General features: G+C 39.1%; 1 protein-coding gene across 4 annotated transcripts in view; it reads right to left on the bottom strand.

Annotated features, from left to right (window-relative positions):
* sf3b1 (splicing factor 3b, subunit 1) overlaps positions 1 to 19,310 on the bottom strand; it is a 38,986-nt gene extending 19,676 nt beyond the window's left edge. The window contains exons 1-10 of one of the 4 annotated variants that reach the window (XM_073046932.1): positions 19,199 to 19,310; positions 15,362 to 15,537; positions 13,409 to 13,510; positions 11,047 to 11,161; positions 8,211 to 8,290; positions 6,147 to 6,311; positions 4,781 to 5,078; positions 4,340 to 4,555; positions 3,700 to 3,821; positions 1,744 to 1,941 (exon numbers count right to left, since the gene is read on the bottom strand). In XM_073046932.1, the coding sequence (XP_072903033.1) occupies positions 1,744 to 1,941; positions 3,700 to 3,821; positions 4,340 to 4,555; positions 4,781 to 5,078; positions 6,147 to 6,311; positions 8,211 to 8,290; positions 11,047 to 11,161; positions 13,409 to 13,510; positions 15,362 to 15,537; positions 19,199 to 19,226 (1,500 nt within the window). In that variant the 5' untranslated portion in view covers positions 19,227 to 19,310. Of the gene's footprint in view, positions 1 to 1,743; positions 1,942 to 3,699; positions 3,822 to 4,339; positions 4,556 to 4,780; positions 5,079 to 6,146; positions 6,312 to 8,210; positions 10,996 to 11,046; positions 11,162 to 13,408; positions 13,511 to 15,361; positions 15,538 to 19,198 lie in introns of those variants that run through there. The other 3 variants (XM_073046933.1, XR_012099054.1, XM_073046934.1) reach the window with 3 other exon arrangements.
* Between the last annotated feature and the right edge of the window lie 254 nt (positions 19,311 to 19,564).

Here is a 19,564-nt window from a genome sequence, read left to right as displayed (position 1 = left end):
GAGGCACTCCACAAACTCCCTTTCTTGGGGTCCAGTACCATTCTGATTCTCCCAGTCTACCTACATGTTGAAATCCCCCATGACAACTGTATCATTACTTTTGCGACATGCCAATTTTAACTCTTCATTCAACTTACACCCTACATCCAGACTACTGTTTGGGGGCCTGTAGATAACTCCCATTAGGGTCTTTCTACCCTTAGAATTTCTCAGTTCTATCCATACTGACTCTACATCCCCTGATTCTATGTCCCCCCCTCGCAAGGGACTGAATATCATTCCTCACCAACAGAGCCACCCCACCCCCTCTGCCCGTCAGTCTGTCCTTTTGATAAGACACATATCCTTGAATATTCATTTCCCAGGACCTGTCCGCTTGAAGTCATGTCTCTGTTATTCCCACAACATCGTACTTGGCAAATTCCAGAGATTCACTACACTCTGGCTCAAGAACTTCTTCCTCATCTGTTCCAAATGGATGTCCCACAATTCTGAGGCCATCCCTCTGGTCCTACACTCCCCCACGATAGGAAACATCCTCTCCACATCCACTCTCCCTAGGTTTCTGAATACAGTCAGCCATCCTTATCCGCAGACCAATTGCAGATCAGGAAAACCCGAAAGTTCTCTCCCCAGCACTCGTCATTTGAGCATGTACAGACTATTTTTTCTTGTCATTATTCCCTAAACAATATAGTATAAGAACTATTTTATTAGGTATTATAAGAAATCTAGAAATGACTTAAAAGTACAGGAAGCCCCCGGGTTCTGAACGGGTCCTCAGTCCGTCTTTAACTCAGATTTGAAGTCGGAACAGGTACATCCGTTATTATTTAGCATCACCGTTAGTCAAGCGTTTTTCTTAGTATATATTTTACCTTTCTATGCATATAATACACTTAACGTATGTATTTCAATAATTAAACCACTGCATTGCTTAATAATAACTGTAGCTTTCATCGGGGCAGGACCTTTCACATGCTCCATTAAAATTGTTCCGATCACTGACCAACTGTAGCCTAACGCTTTTCCAATGACCCATGGCGTTTCACCTCTTTCCGATCGCTTTATTAATTCCACCTTATTTTCAATCGTGATTATTTTCATGAACAGAAACACTGCAGATTCAGAGCAACGCCGCCAGGTCCTAATGTCCACCGCACTGAACAAGTTAAATAAAGTCCGGGGTTCCGCTGGGTCCTAAAGACCACTGCACTGAGATAGATTAAATAAGGGACTTGAGCATCCGCATTTTTTGGTATCCGCAGGGGGTCCTGGAACCAATCCCCCGTGGATAAGAAGGGCCGACTGTATTCAATAGATTTCAATTAGATCACCCGCCACCTATTCTTCTGAACTCCAGTCAGTACAGGCCCAGGGCCATCAAGTTCTCAAATGTTAACCCTTTCATTCCTGGGATCATTCTCATGAACCTCCTCTGGACTCTCCAATGCCAGCACATCATTTCCTAAATAAGGAGCCCAAAACTGTTGACAATACTCCCAAGTGCAGTCTGACTAATGCCTTGCTTTTGCATTCTAGTCCTCTCGAAATTAATGCTGACATTCCATTTGCTTTCCTTACTGCTGACTCCACCCGGAAATGAACCTTTAGGAAATCCTGCACGAGGACTCCCAAGTCCCTCTGCACCTCAGATTTTGAGTTTTCTCCATTTACAAAACAAACCACGCCTTTGTTCCTTCTGCCAAAGTACATTGCCATGCACTTCCCTATTATACTTACCAACAATTTGTCAAAGTATTGGATGTCATCAGGCTTGAGGAATGGAAGATTACCAGAGGGTTGATCATTCATATTCTTTGCTGAACGTTCCTCAGATTGCATGTGGAAACCAGTTAGACCTCCAAGCGGTGTTGGCGTTGCAGTCAGCTTACGAGCAGGCGTTCGAATTGGAACATAACCAGCTGGAGGTGGAAGGACCTGAAAGCATTTAAAAACAAGCTATTAATCAATATATGATACCAACAATTCAGACAAAACAAGACATATACGAGGAAATCTGCAGATGATGGAAATTCAAGCAACACATACAAAATGCTGGTGGAACGCAGCAGGCTAGGCAGCATCTATAGGGAGAAGCACTGTCAACATCTCGGGCTAAGACCTTTCATCAGGACTAACTGAATGGAAAGTTAGTAAGAAATTTGAAAGTAGGAGAGGGAGGGGGAAATCCAAAATAATAAGAGAAGACCGGAGGGGGTGGGGTGAAGCCAAGAGCTGGAAGGGTGATTGGCAAAAGGGATACAGAGCTGCAGAAGGGAAAGGATCATGGGACGGGAGGCCTAAGGAGAAAGAAAGGGGGAGGAGAGCACCAGAGGGAGATGGAGAACAGGCAGAGTGATGGGCAGAAAAACAGGGAAAAAAAAGGGGGGGGGGGGGGGAGAGAGAAACAAAATATATCAGGGATGGGGTAAGAAGGGGAGGAGGGGCATTAACGGAAGTTAGAGAAGTCAATGTTCATGCCATCAGGTTGGAGGCTACCCAGCCAGTATATAAGGTGTTGTTCCTCCAACCTGAGTGTGGCTTCATCTTGACATTATAGGATGCCATGGACAGACATATCAGAATGGGAATGGGACTGTCTATCCATGGCCTGTAAACACTCAGGTTCGGCAACATCTACTGAGAGGAAAATAGTTGGCCTACCAGGCTGATGGTTTTTCATTAGAAATCTAGATGATGATGAACTTGAAATGTTAATGCTCTCTCTCCACAGATGCTCCCTGATCTGTTCAGCAATTCAGCAGATTCAAATTTGTGTTGAGTTTTTCTGTATCTATATTCATGACTGTAAAACTTCATCATTATGAACTCTTAACCTACCCAATGAAACTCAAGATTATCAACTGCCCACAGTATCTCTTGACTCAAAGATCCATATGATGTGAATCTCTGCAAATAAACTACAGAGACCCATAGGTCTCCAGGCAGTAGGTTTGACTTACTGTCAGGAGATTCAAGAGACAGTGCATACAGGATAACATCGACACATTTCCAAAAGCCAAACTGCATATCACCAACTCATTCACTGAAGCATACAAAAAATGGAGCTTGTATTTCACAATGAGGTTATCTACCTTTAAGTCCTCAAGAAAGGTCCCTTAGGCAGCTCTTACCCCACCCATGGAAAATCTCGTTGAGCTACTTGAGCCCCAAGCTGAAGAGAAGGCTGATTGACAACAAACCTCTACCAGTGTTTCCCAAGAATGCCCCGAATACTAACATCTTATTGACTTGCAAGAGGTTTTTCACTACTTTAAAACAAAATTGACAGTCAGAAAGCTTCATATAGATTTAAAAAATACATAATTGAATACATTAAAACACTAACAAATAATTATCATCAAGTTAAGTAAGGTAAGAATTCACTGGACTTCTATTCCTTCAACAGACTTCTTTGGTATAAAGCTGAAGTGAAGCTCAACCTGCTCTTCAGTACCTCCTGTGCTCCACTGCTGTGCTGAATAGTGTGTTCAGCGAGAGTGGACAGCTACGTGTGCTGAGAGAAGTCTAAGACACGCTGAGCTGCAAACAACAGATAGTCTAAAGTACTGGTTAGTAGCAAATAAAATTTGGTTATTTTCTAAACAATAATACATAATCAGTAAAATATCAAGAAAACACCATCTTCTGTTGAGTACAATTAATAAAAAATAAATGTAGTAACTGAGACATTACCTTATAGCCTTCAGGGAACATTGCATCCAGTTCCTCATCTGTGAGTGGACGATTCCTTTCATCAATTTCACGTTCCCAGCGCCAAGCCTGCAGTTGTTCAGGTGTCATACTCATCAAATGACCTAAGAAAATGAAATATTTTATTTTCTCTGTGCAATTTTTAATTCGTTCCAAGAATGCAAATCTTCAGCAGCTCAATTGGTTTACATTTGCAATAAACTTGTTCTAATTAAATTAGAAATTAATGCAATTAACATCAATATTAGGAAAAGGATCACAAAGCCTCATGTTTTTTGCTGCAATAAATTTTAAACAATTATTCAGCAATTCTGATAGATGAATTAACTGTTCCAAATAATGCTATTGATTTAAAAAATTTTGAAGACCAGAGTTAATGTTTCAAATATTGGAATGGAAGTGGACATTTTATCAAGGATGAGGACCACACCAATTTCAAGAGCATTGACTCCTTTCCCTACCACAAAGTATGCTGATACATAAATAAGCCATTTGGTTAAGTACTGGGAGTTTACTACTGGCTACTAAACTGCAGTCAAATGTGATCAGACAAAATATAGCATTTTATACTGCCACATGTAAATTCAGAAACAGTTTTTGTTTTATAATCAAAACCACCTACCTGGTGTTGGTGTTGCCATAGCCATTGCCGGTGTGCCTTTTGGTGTGATTCCACTGGGAGTAAGCAATGGAGTACTACCTCCCATCTGACTAGCTGGTGTTTCATCCCAACGAGATTTTCTTTTGCTTGCACCAGGGGTTGGAGTTTCACCGATGGAGTCACCTCCACGATCTGTACGTGGTGTTTCAGCCCATCCACTGCCATGTCCAGGTGTTTCTAAATTTTTTTAAAAAATGGACATTGAAGAATCCAATATTAATTCTCTAAATTCTGGGAAAATAAAACTCCCATTACCAAGATCATCTTGCTAGGTACCCCTTGCATTATATTAGATTTTTGAGATTACAAATTAATCTGTTCAGAAATATTCAAAAAAAATTCAAGACATTCTCATTAATTACTTAACAAGAATCACAGTAGTACAGAAAGTCTTCATCTCACCTCTATCTGTTTTTGGAGTTTCATCCCATCTATTTTTGCGCACACTGGAAGTTGCGCCTCCATGACCTGGTGTAGCATGCCCGGGTGTGTCTCGTCCAGGTGTAGCAGCTCCTGCTGGTGTGTGACTGGGAGTGGGCTCCCACATTCTTGAGCTTGGGGTTGCACCAGGAGTCTCACTGCCCTTTGATCGACCAGGTGTTTCATCCCATCGGCTCTGAGAAGGAGTGTTGCCAGGTGTGTGACCTGGAGTATGCCCAGGTGTGTGTCCAGGTGTATGCCCTGGTGTGTGCCCTGGAGTCTGCCAAAAGAAAATTACATTTGCTCATGCAGATTTATTGCCACTGAAAAATGTACAATAATGTTTGCAGAAACAGAATCCACACAAATGCCTATATGATTTCAGAATTCAGTATTCTGACCAGATTCTCAACTAACTATTCAGCAACTCAGTGAATTTTGACAGAAAATTTTAATTTTATACCAAAAGCAGCCTTATCCTACAGATTTCTGAAGGATAAAAGGATTCAAAGAAAGCAGGAAAGGTAATATAATCTGATAAAGAAAATTATTGGTTACAAATAAATCTTCGAATTTATGTAAAATGCAACTTCCCATAATACACTGAACTTCAGACTAGTGCTGGTTGTCTATCAAACAGAAATTGAGGAAAAGTATAACAAAGGTTTGGGCGGAAGCCTGAAGATGCTGGTTAGAGTGAGAGTGGCTGAGGCACAAACAGGAGACAATTCCAAAGCTGAAGAACTTGGCAACTAGATACAGAGACAATAGCAAAGGCAAAGACAGCAAATTTGAGAACCATTATGACAGAAATAAGTAAAACATTTTTGATATTTACTAATTAGGATTTGGATAAGGGGCTTGACCCAGGCTTAGCGTGCATTCCTCAGCATAAATGTCATGTTTGACTGTGTCCCTGTCAGCAGGTGCAATACGTTTTTGATTTAGGTCAGGAAAAAACAAGTACTTGGGCTGTTAGGTTTTTACAGTGGCTGAAGTAACAAGTGGTTGGATTTTAACATTTATATCTCAGCAAACTGTCACCTCCCGATGAGTGCTGTATTGCAGTGGGTCACTAAAACATGGAAACTCAGAAGACGCCAGGTTCATACAGACCTCCCCCAAACAGCATGTTACTAAGCCTGGAAAAAAGCTGGTGGGTTTCATGGTTTTGATTCAATAACTGAGTAACGGAATAAGATCCAGATTATCAATATTCAAATACTTACTAGCAGACCTTGCCATGCTTCATCGATGAAATTTCAATTAACTGAGCAACCTTGTGTGGACTGACTTGGCCAAGAAATGAAAGCATTTCAAGAAAACAAAAAAAAAGCCTTCCTCTCACCTCCGCTTGATCCCAGCTAGATAATTTCTTGGGAGTAGCGCTTGGAGTTTGATCTGCTGTTTGATCCCAACGGCGCTTGCGCTTGGCAGGTTGTTGGGCTGTTCCATTGACTGCTTTTAGATCCCCAGCTTTAGCTTTCTCAGCCAACTGTTGTCTGATTTCTCTCTGGGGGCAAAATATGTTCAAATTAATCAAACATCAACACTGAAATCATGCTATTAATATTTCAGATGAGCATTTGTAAGAGTGGGGAAATAGGCATCAGCATTGACCAGAAATTCACAAACCAACCACATAAATACAGTGGTTGCAAGAGCAAATCAAAGGATCAGATACCATTTGCCTGACAGAATTAAATTCAAACATTCAAGCAGCTTGACAGGATCCAAAATGAAGTGTCTTGCTTGACTGGAAACCAATTCACCCATCTTAAGCATTTATTTCAAGAACTCTAGCAAGAAGCATATGATAATCAGGTACATACAGTAGAAACACTACCAGCTGCAGTTTTCTCCAAGTAACAAGACAACCTGAAACAAATCCTTTATAGTTATTAGGTATACAGTGGTGCTAGAAAGCTTGTGAACCCGAACCCTGTAGAATTTTCTCTATTTCTGCATAAATGACCTAAAATGTGATCAGATCACTTGTCCTAAAACAAGATAAAGAGAGCCCAATTAAATAAACAAAAAACATTATACCTATACATTTATTGAGAAAAAAGATCCAATAATACATGGAAAAAGTATGTTTCTCTGGGGTAACACGTACCATAAAAGCTATTTGGAGTCAGTTGTTCCAATGAATGAGATGAGATTGGAGGTGTGGGTTATAAAGGTGCCCTGTCCTATATAATAAAAAAAAGTCAGAGCCTGCTCTTCTTAAGGAAGATCCATTTATGTGCACCATGCCTCGATCAAAACAACTTTCAGAGGATATTAGAAGAATTGTAGAGATACATCAAGCTGAAAAAGGCTACAAACGCATTTCTAAAGACCTGAGTGTTCATTAGTCCACAGTAAGAAAATTGTCTACAAATGGAGGAAACTCAGTACTGTTGTTACTCTCCCTAGGAGAGATCCTGCAAAGATCACAAGAGCACAATGTGCAAGCTGAAGGAGGTGAAAAAGAACCCAAGGGTAACAGCAAAAGACCTGCAGAAATCTCTGGAACTTGCTAAGGTCTCTGTTCATGTGTCCACTATAAGGAAAACACTGAACAAGAATGGCTCGTGGAGGAAGAATACCATTCTCCAAAAAAAACATTGCTGCACCAAAACCTCATTCCAACTGTGAAGCACAGTGGAAGGAGTGTCATGGTTTGGGGCTGCTTTGCTGCCTCAGGGCCTGGACAGCTCACAATCAATGAAGCTTAATAGAAATTGGCTAATGCAACAAGATAATGATCTGAAAGACAAGAGTAAATCAACAACAGAATGATTTAAAAAGAAAATTTGTGTTTTGGAATGGCAGAATCTAAGTCCTGACCTTAATCCTATAGAAATGTTGTGGAAGGATCTGAAATAAGCAATTCATGCAAGGAAGCCCACCAACATCCCAGAATTGAAGCGTTTTTTTAAAATGGCAAAATGGCCTAAAATTCCTCCAAACCGATGTGCAGGACTGATCAACTGTTACCGGAAATGTTTGGCTGAAGTTATTGTTGCATTGGGGGGAGGGTCACACCAGTTGCTGAAAGCAAAGATTCATATACTTTTTCCAACAAACATGCAATACTAGATCATTTTCCCTCAATAAATAAATAAACAAACAAGTATAATATTTTTTGTGTTATTTATTTAATTGGGTTCCCTTTATCTAGTTTTAGGATTTGCATGAAGATCTGATCACATTTTAGATCATATTTATGCAGAAATAGAGAAAATTCTACAGGGTTCACAAACTTTCTAGCACCACTGTAAATCCTGAAATGAATCACCCAAACACCTTTTCCCAAGAGGTCTGTAGCAATTCAAGGTGCCTCTTCTTGAGGGCAAGAATGGGCAATATATGCTCATATACTAAACAAACAGAAATACAAAAATTATTAATAATCTGCAATTACCTCTTCCTTTGTTAAATGTTGTTCTCGCATAACATCCATGTAAGTTCTGACATGCAATTTAGGGTCTGGTGTCTTTCCACCTGAGGGACAAAAATAGTGAGAATAGACAAAAAAAAACACCAATTAGTGCTGATATAAAAGTTCAACATTATTTATCTAGCTATGATAATTTTTGCAAATTATAGTTTAAACATTATTTTTGTTCAGCTTTTTTTTCTTTAAATTTAAGCTTGCTGAATTCTCAAATTTTCATATTTGTTTAAATCACAGCAACTTACAAAGAAGCAACCTGATGGTCAATTAAACCTGCTTGAATACAAACAGCAATAATTACAACAGTCTAAAAATAAATGCCTAACTGCAGTAATAAGCAAATCATACGCAAGACATCAAAACACATCATGTGTCCATTATTGTTGGTTTTCCTTTGTTGATGTTCCGGAATACGTACACTGGCGGGCCTGTGTGTCCATCAGCAGTTCTGACTTCAAGCAGCAGAACAGAAGCCTAGAAAATTATCTCTTTACCATTAGTAACACTTTGGAAAGGGTTTTAAAATTCAAAACATCACACCTTGTGTTAGTTTTTAAAATCTCACTCAATATGTGTTCTAATAAACTTTTTTTTAGGAGAAAACAAATTTTACCTGCTTAATATTAACTATATTAAAATAATAATTGTAAAGGCAACTAGTTAAGCATAAAACGTTACTTCAATACTTTTATTTGGGATTATGCTGTTTGGGTTTGTCTAAAAAACATGCTACATTGGCAGTGTCACACTGCCACTTTCATTGGACTTCCTTTTGGTTTAGTTTTTCAGCATAACCTACACACGATCTGTAGCACTGCACCCTTAAGAATGCAGACAGGACTGTCATAGCAGTACTGCTGTAGGAAAGAAATTAAGGACAGTTAGTATGGGCCCGTGGAATTCCGGCAAACATATTTAGAGCAATTACAGTTACAAAAATGTCAGACTCTATCCCTGATAACACATACATTCTGTAGGTCTGTTACCTCTTAAGTAAAGCTGTATCACTAACTAAACTGAAAGCATTGTAAATATATTAAAACATTCTGTCTTCCTAAATGTAAGCTCACTCATCTGAAAAAAATCTTAATTTGGCCCTCTATGCCTCCCAGTATCAACCCTACCACTAATAACTAATTTGCTGTTTTAAAACTCATATCTTAAAGGCCATTCCAAATTAATTCAGAGAAGCTCCAAGCCAGAGATTTACAACTTTAAAAAATGAACATGGAGGAATCCATCTTCACGCGAGCTGGAACAACCAGAATTATTCTCCCACTTACCATCTTTCCCTAACTTCTTACGGAAACCCAGATTCTTGCAGAACTGTTCCACAAACATAGTTTCAGCTCACTTTGGTAGCTGCACATTGTCTTTAAACAGTGGATACTGCTCTAAAGAGGAATAAATTTGAAGGGTGCCACAATTAAGGCCACTCTGATGTAATGTTCATAACAGTGAATTTTTAAATGAGATCCATAAAGGAATAACAGTCCACTTTACCATTTTCTTTAGCGCAATAAAAATGGGAATAATAGCAAAGCCCAAATTCTGGCCCTTGTGACTTTGAAAAGATTGGAAATTCATTTCAAGGCTTTAAAACGGTTGGGCAAAACATACACTGTTATTTTTTATTTTTTCCATTAGAAATTACTAAAAAGCAATAGATATTTTAATCTGGCAACCTCAGATATATTGTAATTTTTTTAAAAATATGTATAATTTATTTTTAAAAACCCAACCTGCTTTTGATAACTGAAGAGGATTTAAGGGGGAGTAAACATGTCTTATTGCTTTCACTCTGTATTAGTGTGATGTGTAGTATTTAATGAGTCGCTTAACAAGCCTTTGCAATTAGTGAACGTGAAGCCAATTTATGAATATTTAATTTGTATAATAGTGAAAATGCAAACTTTATGGTTTTTCTGACATTAATAAGTTTTCAAACATGAAATTAAAAGTGCTTTTTATGCTTCAGTTACACAGCCTACTGGCAGAAATTTATTGCACATTTAATATGCTGAATTAATACTTTTAATCAATGAGGTTACACTTAGTTTTCAAAAATTAATCTTGTTATAATTATTGTTGTACTTGAAACTAGTCAGAGGGAATTGCTAGATAATTCTTGGCAAAAAAAATTGAAAATTTGATTTTAAAAATGTTCCAAGGTTCATCATTATATCGAATGAACAAAAACCTTTTATGTTTTGGTACAACAGATGAACTACTGACATAATCACTGTAACATTTAATATTTTGACTCACCCGATGATCTGTGGGAGATGACTTTCTTTGTTGGGCCAGCAAACCTCTGATAACATTTGGAAGGCCTGTTATTTAATCCTCATCTAATTTTTGTACACGTAGCAAAACCTTCCACACAAGACCAGTGCTGAATGTACTGTTCTTTTATGACATTCACATTACAATAACATCGTCCCAGAAAAAAATTAACTGTTAATAATCCCCATTGGATCTATAATTTCATTCAAGAACAAAAATTCAACCAGCAGGTCTTGCTTGAAACAAAAAACTCACTAATATATCACAACAATTGACATACTTTCCTAAGTGTACATAAAAAATTATCATCTCAAGTTGTACTGTTTCAACAGCCTGTCACAATCTACAAAAGGAAAAAGTAAATCTTCTATTGTATATCAACATGTATTTATAATTCCCATAAACAAGATTTAAAGCTACCTGCTATTTTAAATCAACACAAGCTGTGAAATAAGCATAGTAAATAAAGTTCAAGGGTACAACCTCAATGAAGAACAGCACAATCTGAAAAAATTACCATCTGCAAATGGATCATGTCGCTCAGGGGAAATAATCATCTGTCTCCTACGTGTTTTGTACTCATCCTCTCTTTCCGCAATTCGTTGCGGCCTATGTTCAGCAAACGGATCATACTACAAAAGAAATAAACAAAAAGTAAACAAGCTGTGAATAGAAAAAATAACCTTAAATTTCCTGTGTAATTTTATCCATAAAACAATGAATCAATTTCATTGTAATCCAATAACTTTATATAAAAAGATATGCTTTCTTATTCTTTGGACCAAGCCATTGCAGCAAGATTAATATTTATTGCCCATCCATCAGAATGATAACAAATAGTATACATTGACAAGAGAAAATCTGCAGATGCTGGAAATCCAAGTAACACACAAAATGCTGGAGGAACTCTGCAGGCCAGTCAGCATCTATGGAAAAAAGTAGTCAAGGTTTCGGGCTCAGGCCGCCTAGAAGGACTGGAGGGGAAAAAAAGAGTAGATTTAAAGGGTGGGGAGGGGAGAGAGAAACAAAGGTGATCGGTGAAATGGGAGGGGGAGGGGTGAAGCAAAGAGCTGGGAAGTTGACTGGTGAAAGGCACAGAGCTGGAGAATGGTGAAATCAAACAGGGGAGGGCAGAAGGCCATGGAAGAAAGAAAAGGGGAGGAGGGAGGAGCACCAGAGGGAGGCAACAGGTAGGCAAACAGATAAGGGGAAGAGAGTAAAGGGGATAGGGGAATGGTGGGGCAGTGGTCATTTTCAGAAGTTCGAGAAATCAAGTTGGAGGCTACCCAGACAGAATATAATTTCAAGGAGAATGGAATATAAAAGCAAGGAGATAATGCTGAGCCTTTATAAGACACTAGCCAGGCCGCATTTGGGGTATCGTCAACAGTTTTGCACCCCATATCTCAAAAAGGATGTGTTGTCATTGGAGTGTGTCCAGAGGAGGTTCACAAGGATAGTTTTGGGAATGAAGGGGTTAACATGTAACAAGCATTCGGCAGCTTCGGGCCTGTCCTCACAGGAATTTAGAAGAATGTGGGGGGGGGGGGGGGGGGGGGAGGAGATCTCATTGAATCCTACCAAATGTTGAAAGGACCAGATAGGGTGGAAATGGAAAGAATGTTCCCTATGGTGTGGGTATCCATAACTAGAGGGCACAGCCTCAAAACAAAGGGGCAACCTTATAAACAAGAGATAAGGAGGAATTTTTTGAACCAGAGAGCAGTGAATCTATGGAATGGTCTGCCAGACTACGGTGGAGGTCAAGTCCATGGGTATAGTTAAGGCAGAAGTTGATAGTTTCCTGATCGGTCAGGGCATCACATATAGCGAGAAAGCAAGTGTATTTGGTTAAGTGGGATCCACAATCAGCCATGATGGAAGGGTGGAGCTGAATGGCCTAATTCTGCCATGTCTTATAAGGTGTTGCTCCTCTGACCTGAGAGTGGCCTCATTGCAACAGTAGAGGCCATGGATTGACATATCGGAATGGAAATGGGAAGTGGAATCAAAATGGGTGGTCACTGGGAAATCCCGCCTGTTCTGGCGAGAGGATCGTAAGTTCTCAGTGAAGCGTATGTTCTCCCAGTCTATGTCAGGTCTTACCAATTTACAGGAGGCCCCACCGGGTGCACCGGACACAGTATATAACCCCAACTGACTCACAGGTGAAATATCACCTCACCTGGAAGGACTGTTTGGGGCCCCAAATGGCAGTGAGGGAGGTGGTGTAGGGGCATGTGTAGTACTTGTTCCACTTGCAAGGATAAGTGCCAGAAGGGAGATAAGAGGGAAGAGATTAATGGACAAGAGAGTCATGTAGGGAGAGATCCCTGCAGAAAGCAGGGTGGGAAAGAAGATGGGCTTGTTGGGGGGATCCTGTTGAAGACCGCAGAGATTACGGAGAATTATGTGCTAACTGCAAAGGCTGGTAGGTGAGGGTAATAGGAACCTATCCCTGGTAGGGTGGCAGTAGGATGGGGTGAGAGCAGATGTACATGAAATGGAAGATGTGGTTGAGGGCAGCATTGATCGTAGACAAACAGAAGCCCTTTTATTTGAAGGAGGAGGGTATCTCTTTTGTTCTGGAATGAAAAGCTTCACCCTGAGAGCAGACACAGCAGGAACAGAGAAATTGAGAGAGAGAATGGCATTTTTACAAGTAACAGGGTGGGAAGAGGTATAGTTCAGGTAGCTGTGAGAGCCCATGGGTTTATAATAGACATCAGTAGATAAAAGCTGTCTCCAGAGATAATAGTTACCAATTAAGCAAAATTTAAACAACTAGAAAACCTAGTGGAAGATAAAGTATCCTTCATTTCTCAATCAGATTCCAACTATTTAATAAACACACGAAGTTGAAAGGAAAGCATTTCTACCTGCTCATTTGACTGTGGTATATCATTAAGGAGCGCCACTGGTGCATGATATCCCGGCTTTTTCTGGCCAAGCAAACTTGGAGAAGAATAGTCATCATCATCCTAGCAAAACAATACACATAGTGTTTAAAATCCAAATACAGTGCATTAATGGTTAATTGCGACAGCCGCTTATTTGGGACAACTCTTGAAAACAAAAACTAATTGAGAAAATTGCCGGAACTTCCTTTATTTATTTGGAATACTATGCTTCTTAATTGCAGGAGGAGGCTAACGCCAAAGTTTCTAACTAGTGTCAGTTGCGTGCACTTGTGCAGTCATTAGATGCTACACCATGCTTAGAGGGAACCGTTTTTAAATAGCGTCAGTTGTATGAGTTTGTGTTCAAAAAGCAATTATTTTTGTTACTGATTGACGAGAAATAAGCAATAAGACAATTCAGAACTGTTCATAGCAGTTTCAAGCATTCAGACTTGGAGATGCCAGGAATGGCCAGGAGTGAAAATGAAACAATTTCACTACTTTTACAACTTAGGAACTACAAAAATTTGAAGGTATTGACAATCATCTTGCATGTTACAATGAAAATGCAGATTTGGAGGACATAATCATCAATAGCATTGTATGAAGACAGTGCATTATCTGCACCAGATGTCTGTGCTGATTTTATTCAATGCATACATTGGATGAATTCTTCGGTCAATAACTATTAGGAACTAATATACAGTTTTGTCGTACTATTGTTGGTGTTCTAATTCGTTCTGCATTTTGTTTAAGTACATTTGTTACTCGGTTTGGTTTTTTTTATACCTTTTTAACTATTTCCATGAAACTTCAGCTAACTGGGACTAAATATATTGGTCCCCATGTGACCTCATTAACTGGTATCAACCATATCTTAGAACAAAATTAGCATCATTCTTTAACTGTTGAAACTTTTACAAAATTAGATGCAAGAGACAGCTGATTTTCAAAAACTATCTATTCTATCCAAGGTATTTTGATCCAGGATTCTGTCAATGAATAAAGATACTTGACAACATTTTATAGCATTAATGTCAAAAATGTAGTGAAAACTGAATATTTTAAAGAAAATGATTGATTTTTGATTGCACTTTCAAGAAGTTTAACATAGTTTTCATAATTATTTAGAATTCAAAGCTTAAGGGTTAAGGTAGGTGAAGATGAGTCCATGGTCAGATCAGTCATGATCTTATTGAATAGCAGAGCAGGCTCGATAGGCCAGATGGCCTACTCCTGCCATTTATGTCCTTATATTAAGACTGTTTGTCCACTCCATCAGGGAGGAGGTCACATAGCATCCATGCCAGAACCACCAGACTCAAAAAAGTTTCTTTCCCCAAGCAGTATAGCTGATCAACACCTCCACCTACTCACCCATCCCCAAAAAGAACCGATTTTCTGTTGGTCACCTTACATACCAGACACTCCTGTGACTAATGTCACTTTATGGATGTACAATCTGTTCATAAACTATCATTTATATTTATTGTGCCTTTTAAATTATTGTGTTCGCTATCCTACTGTGTTTTTCTTTGTGCTTTACCAGATCTGGAGTACAAATATTTTGCTCTCCTTTACACTTGTGTACTGGAAATGAACAATCTTGACTCTGAACATACCTATCATTATGTACTTTTAAGTCTAATCATTAAGTCTAATCAGAATGCAGTTACCGCTTAAATGATAAATAATGCAGCAGAGCATTTGAACCAAAGGCTCAAATGGTTTAGTATAAAATTCCATCAAATATTATTCTATGGACCATTTCTACATTTAGACCCAAAAAAAGTCAGCATTACAGGGTAACAGGATTGCGATCTGCTTTTCCAGTTTTACAGTACGAAGTAAATCAAATTTAAATATAACGTAAAAGCAAAGATTGATCATAAAATAGCTATAACATACTAAGCAATTAAGCCAAGTTATTACCTCTTCTTGTTCATTTGCAGGAATTGATGTCATATACCCTGCAAATCTGCTGTCACTTCCGCCATAGATTTCCTGATCATAGTATCCAGTTGAATCAAGACCAACTCCATCTGCATCACCTTCTATAACAAGAGCTGCCTTCTTGTTCTGGATTTCTCGGATCTGTGCCTCAATATCTTTAGAAAGTAGAAAAACAATATTCAAAAGTAGATACAATTTGAACAAATCAAATTCTATAAAAAATGCAATAATGTAATATATTTTTCATGGAGAAATTAAATTGAGTCCACACAAACCATGCAAGAATTGCAAACAGATGTAAAACACTGGTTAATGTTTGCTTTGTAAACCTTGCTACCTGTTCCAATTACATAAAAGAATACTTAAATTATAATCATGATTTAATTGAAGAGTATTTATTACAATGGAAATGACAAGTAACAATTTCAATTTGTCTGATTAAAAAGTGCACCTAAAATACTATGACAACATGGAGAGAAAAAAAAATTAAAAATACAGGTAGGAAAATAGTATAGAACTGCTTTTACTACTTGCTTTCTTCACTCTTCGAAAAAAAACCTATTCACTGAATCTTGACTATTGTGGCAGTTTACTGATAGCTTCCTCGAGAAAAAAACGTGGTTGTCTCAAATCAACTGTGCTTTTAGCCCTCATTTTGCATGTACAGATATGGAGCACATACAGCAATTTCTTACCTTATAGACTAAATGAATACTAAAGAAAAAGTGCACCTAATTTAAATGCAAGAGTAAAAAGTCCTAAAATTGGATGCAACAGAATGAAAATCAATTACACGGAAATTATTTTGGATCTCTTACTGGGTGACTTCATTATGGCAATAAAAAGAGACAGATTTTTAATAATTGTGATATTGCTTGCAAGTCACATTAGTAAACTGCAAATCTTGTAATTCCCCAGTTTAAACTGCTATTTCCATTTTCCCAAATGGAATTCAAGATTTCGAGCATGGTGGTATAATTGCATACGGGGGAGGGTGGTTCGCTAAATTTAGATTTCAATTAAATACATACTAATGTACTCAAACAATAATGACCATAAAACATAGAAGCAGGAGGAGGTCATTCAGTCCACTGAGTCTACACCACCATTTGATCATGGCTGATCCATTTCCCTCTCAAGCCCATTCTCCTGCTTTCCCTTTCAACTTTTCACACCCTGACTTATCAAGAATCTATCAGTCTCCACCTTAAATACACCCAATGACCTGGTCTCCACAGCCTTCTGTGGCAACAAATTTCAGATTTACCACCCTCTGGCTAAAGAAATTCCACCTCATCTCCGTTCTAAATTGATGTCCCTCTGTTCTGAGATTGTGGCCTCTGGTCCAAGACTCCCCCACTATAGAAAACATCCTCTCCATGTTCACTCATCTAGGCCTTTCAACATTTGATAAGCTTCAGTGGGATGCTCCCCACCCCATTCTTCTAAATTCCAACAAGTATCATATGATACTTATCATATGATAAGCCTTTCAATCCCAGAATCATTTTCGTGAACCTCCTTTGAACCCTCTCCAATGTCAGCACATCTTTTCTTAGATAAGGGGCCCAAAACTGCTCACAATACTCCCAAGTCCTCTCCAGTGTCTTACAAAGCCTCAGCAATACATCCTTTTTATATTCTCGTACTCTCAAAATGAATTCTAACATTCAAGCTGTCTCTACTTGTGTACCAATCGTCCCATCCTCTGCCTCTTCACTTTGGTTCCCACCCCCCTGCAAATCTAGTTTAACCTACCCCCCCCCAACAATAGCATTAGCAAACCTCCCCGCCAGGATATTGGTCCCCCTCAGATTCAAGAGCAACCTGTTCTTTTTGTACAAGACAGGATGAAGCACAGGGCTACCCTTGAAGTAACTGAATAGCAGGGCAGTTGGGGTGGGCCTACCAACTATTCCTGATCCTAGTGTTTATGAATTCTGACATGGTCAGTCCCAAGCCCGCTGTGAAATGAGGAGGGTTCAGCAATGTCATCCCATAAAATAAAATCTCAAAGCTATAGAAACATCCCTGGGACAGAAAAGGAGCCTCGGGACCCACACCACCCAGTTCAGGAACAGTTATTACCCCTCAACCATCAGGCTCCCGAACCAGAGAGGATAACTTCACTCACTCCAACACTCAACCGACTTCACAACCTATAGACTCACTTTCAAAACTCTTTAACAGAACTATTTTTAAATTATTTACAAATTTTTCCACATTGGTTGCTTGGTAGTCTTTGTTTATGTATAGTTAAACATAAATTCTATTGCAGTACTTTATTTTATTGTAAATATCTGCAAGAAAATGAATTTCTAGGTAGCATCTCGAAATCCAGGAATCTCAAGAGACTCCTGGATAGTACATAGGGCTTAGAATAATAGAGGGCTATGGGTAACCCCAGGTAATTTCTGAAGTAAGTACATGTTCGGTACAGCATTATGGGCCGAAGGGCCTGTATTGTGCTGTAGGTTTTCTAATGTTTCTACTGCAGTTGTCTTCCTCACCGCAGACTCAACCTTCAAGTTAACCTTTAAGGAATCCGGCACGGTGACTCCCAAGTTCAGATTTTTGAGTTTCTCCCCATTTAGAAAAGTTAATGGTTTTATTCCTTCTACCAAACTGTGTGATGGTACACTTCCTGACACTGGAATCCATCTGTCACTTCACTGCCCATTCTCCTAAACATTCTTAGGTCCTTTTGTAGCCTTCTTGCTTCCTCAACACTATCTGCCCTTTGACCTATCTTTGTATCATGCGCAAACTTGGCCACAAAGCCATCAACTCTGATCAAAATCATTAACATACAACATAAAAAGGATGCTTCTTAATACCACATCTTCAACATAACATTTCACCTCAAAATGAATACTATTATCCTATTTAAGTCCTCACAGATCAATATTTGATATGTCATACCAACTCAGAATGCAAAAAGGATATATGATTAATTATTTAGCCTTTAACATAAGTACTTATAAACAATTTGACAGGGTTACATACTGTATTTCACAAATCAACACTACTCTTGACATAATAATGTGCATTTCCTACTTTGCAAACAATTAAAATTTACTAAGCTTTCCTCATTGTATCAATAATATTAACAGGATTCAGAATTACATTCAGAAATAAAGCACACTAGGCACATACACATTAAGATATAAGGCAATAGCAGATTGAATATCTGTGATAGTAACGGGATACTTTTCAGAAAACCTGAAGTATGGGCTGCCCGATTTGTCTGAATAGAAATATTTACTTAAAGAAATAGCACCCAAGTTTATCCATTAATAACTGCAGCCCAGCAACAATCTGAAAAGGCTTCTTGCCAGAATAAAGTTGAAATTTCAACCACCTTCCCAAAATTAACTCTGTAGAGAGGTTTTGATGGCGAAGGTGTCCTAATGGGTTTAGTATCGACAAGGCCACGAAGGAACTGCGTATCGCCACTTGGACGAAGACTTAACAAGCAAACACCCGAAATGCACGATTTCATGCTTGTATGTGTGTGTGTTTAGGGAATGGGGAGTCTGTATTCTTTCTCTTATTTAATTTCCGCCACGTAACAAATCGAGGCGTGCGGCAAGACGGTGGAGTAGTGGCTGGAAACGGGCCTCTCCCGTCTGCCAATGAACGCGACGCCATTTCCCGACTCGTTTCAGCCTCCGCTCCGATGTTCGGACACCCCCTTCTCACGGCGCACAAAGCTACCGAAGTCGGCAGGAGATGGTTCCTGCGAACCTCGTTCACGCCTTTACTTTGCTCTGAACGACATAGCGCCCTTCGGCAGCAAGAAACAGTCGCCATTACCTTCATGTGTTTTTGCGATCTTCGCCATTTTGTCCAAAGATCGAGAAAGGAAGTCAGTCGATGACTTTGTTCCGGTGATGGGCGGGGCGAAGGTTGATGGACAGCAGCTCAACGCTCGTGTCGGGACTGGGTGCGCGTCAGTTCATGAAATCCCCCCCGTTTAATTGTAAAAATATATGACGCAAATTAATTTATTTCTTCAACTGGGCGCCTGGTCTTTCTAGTCCGTGTATGGTTATATTATTTGGTTGCGGGTTTTCCCCCGTAGAGGACATTCAGAAAGGATTATGCCTTTGAAATAGTACTTGAAATTTAATGTGCACAAGCGTAAAGTATTAACCATTGGAGAAAAAAACATTTCCCCCT

The sequence above is a fragment of the Hemitrygon akajei genome, chromosome 5, assembly GCF_048418815.1.
Source record: "Hemitrygon akajei chromosome 5, sHemAka1.3, whole genome shotgun sequence".
Lineage (NCBI taxonomy): Eukaryota > Metazoa > Chordata > Chondrichthyes > Myliobatiformes > Dasyatidae > Hemitrygon > Hemitrygon akajei.
Note: the sequence above shows the minus strand (reverse complement) of the source record. Positions and strands in the feature narration are given on the sequence as shown.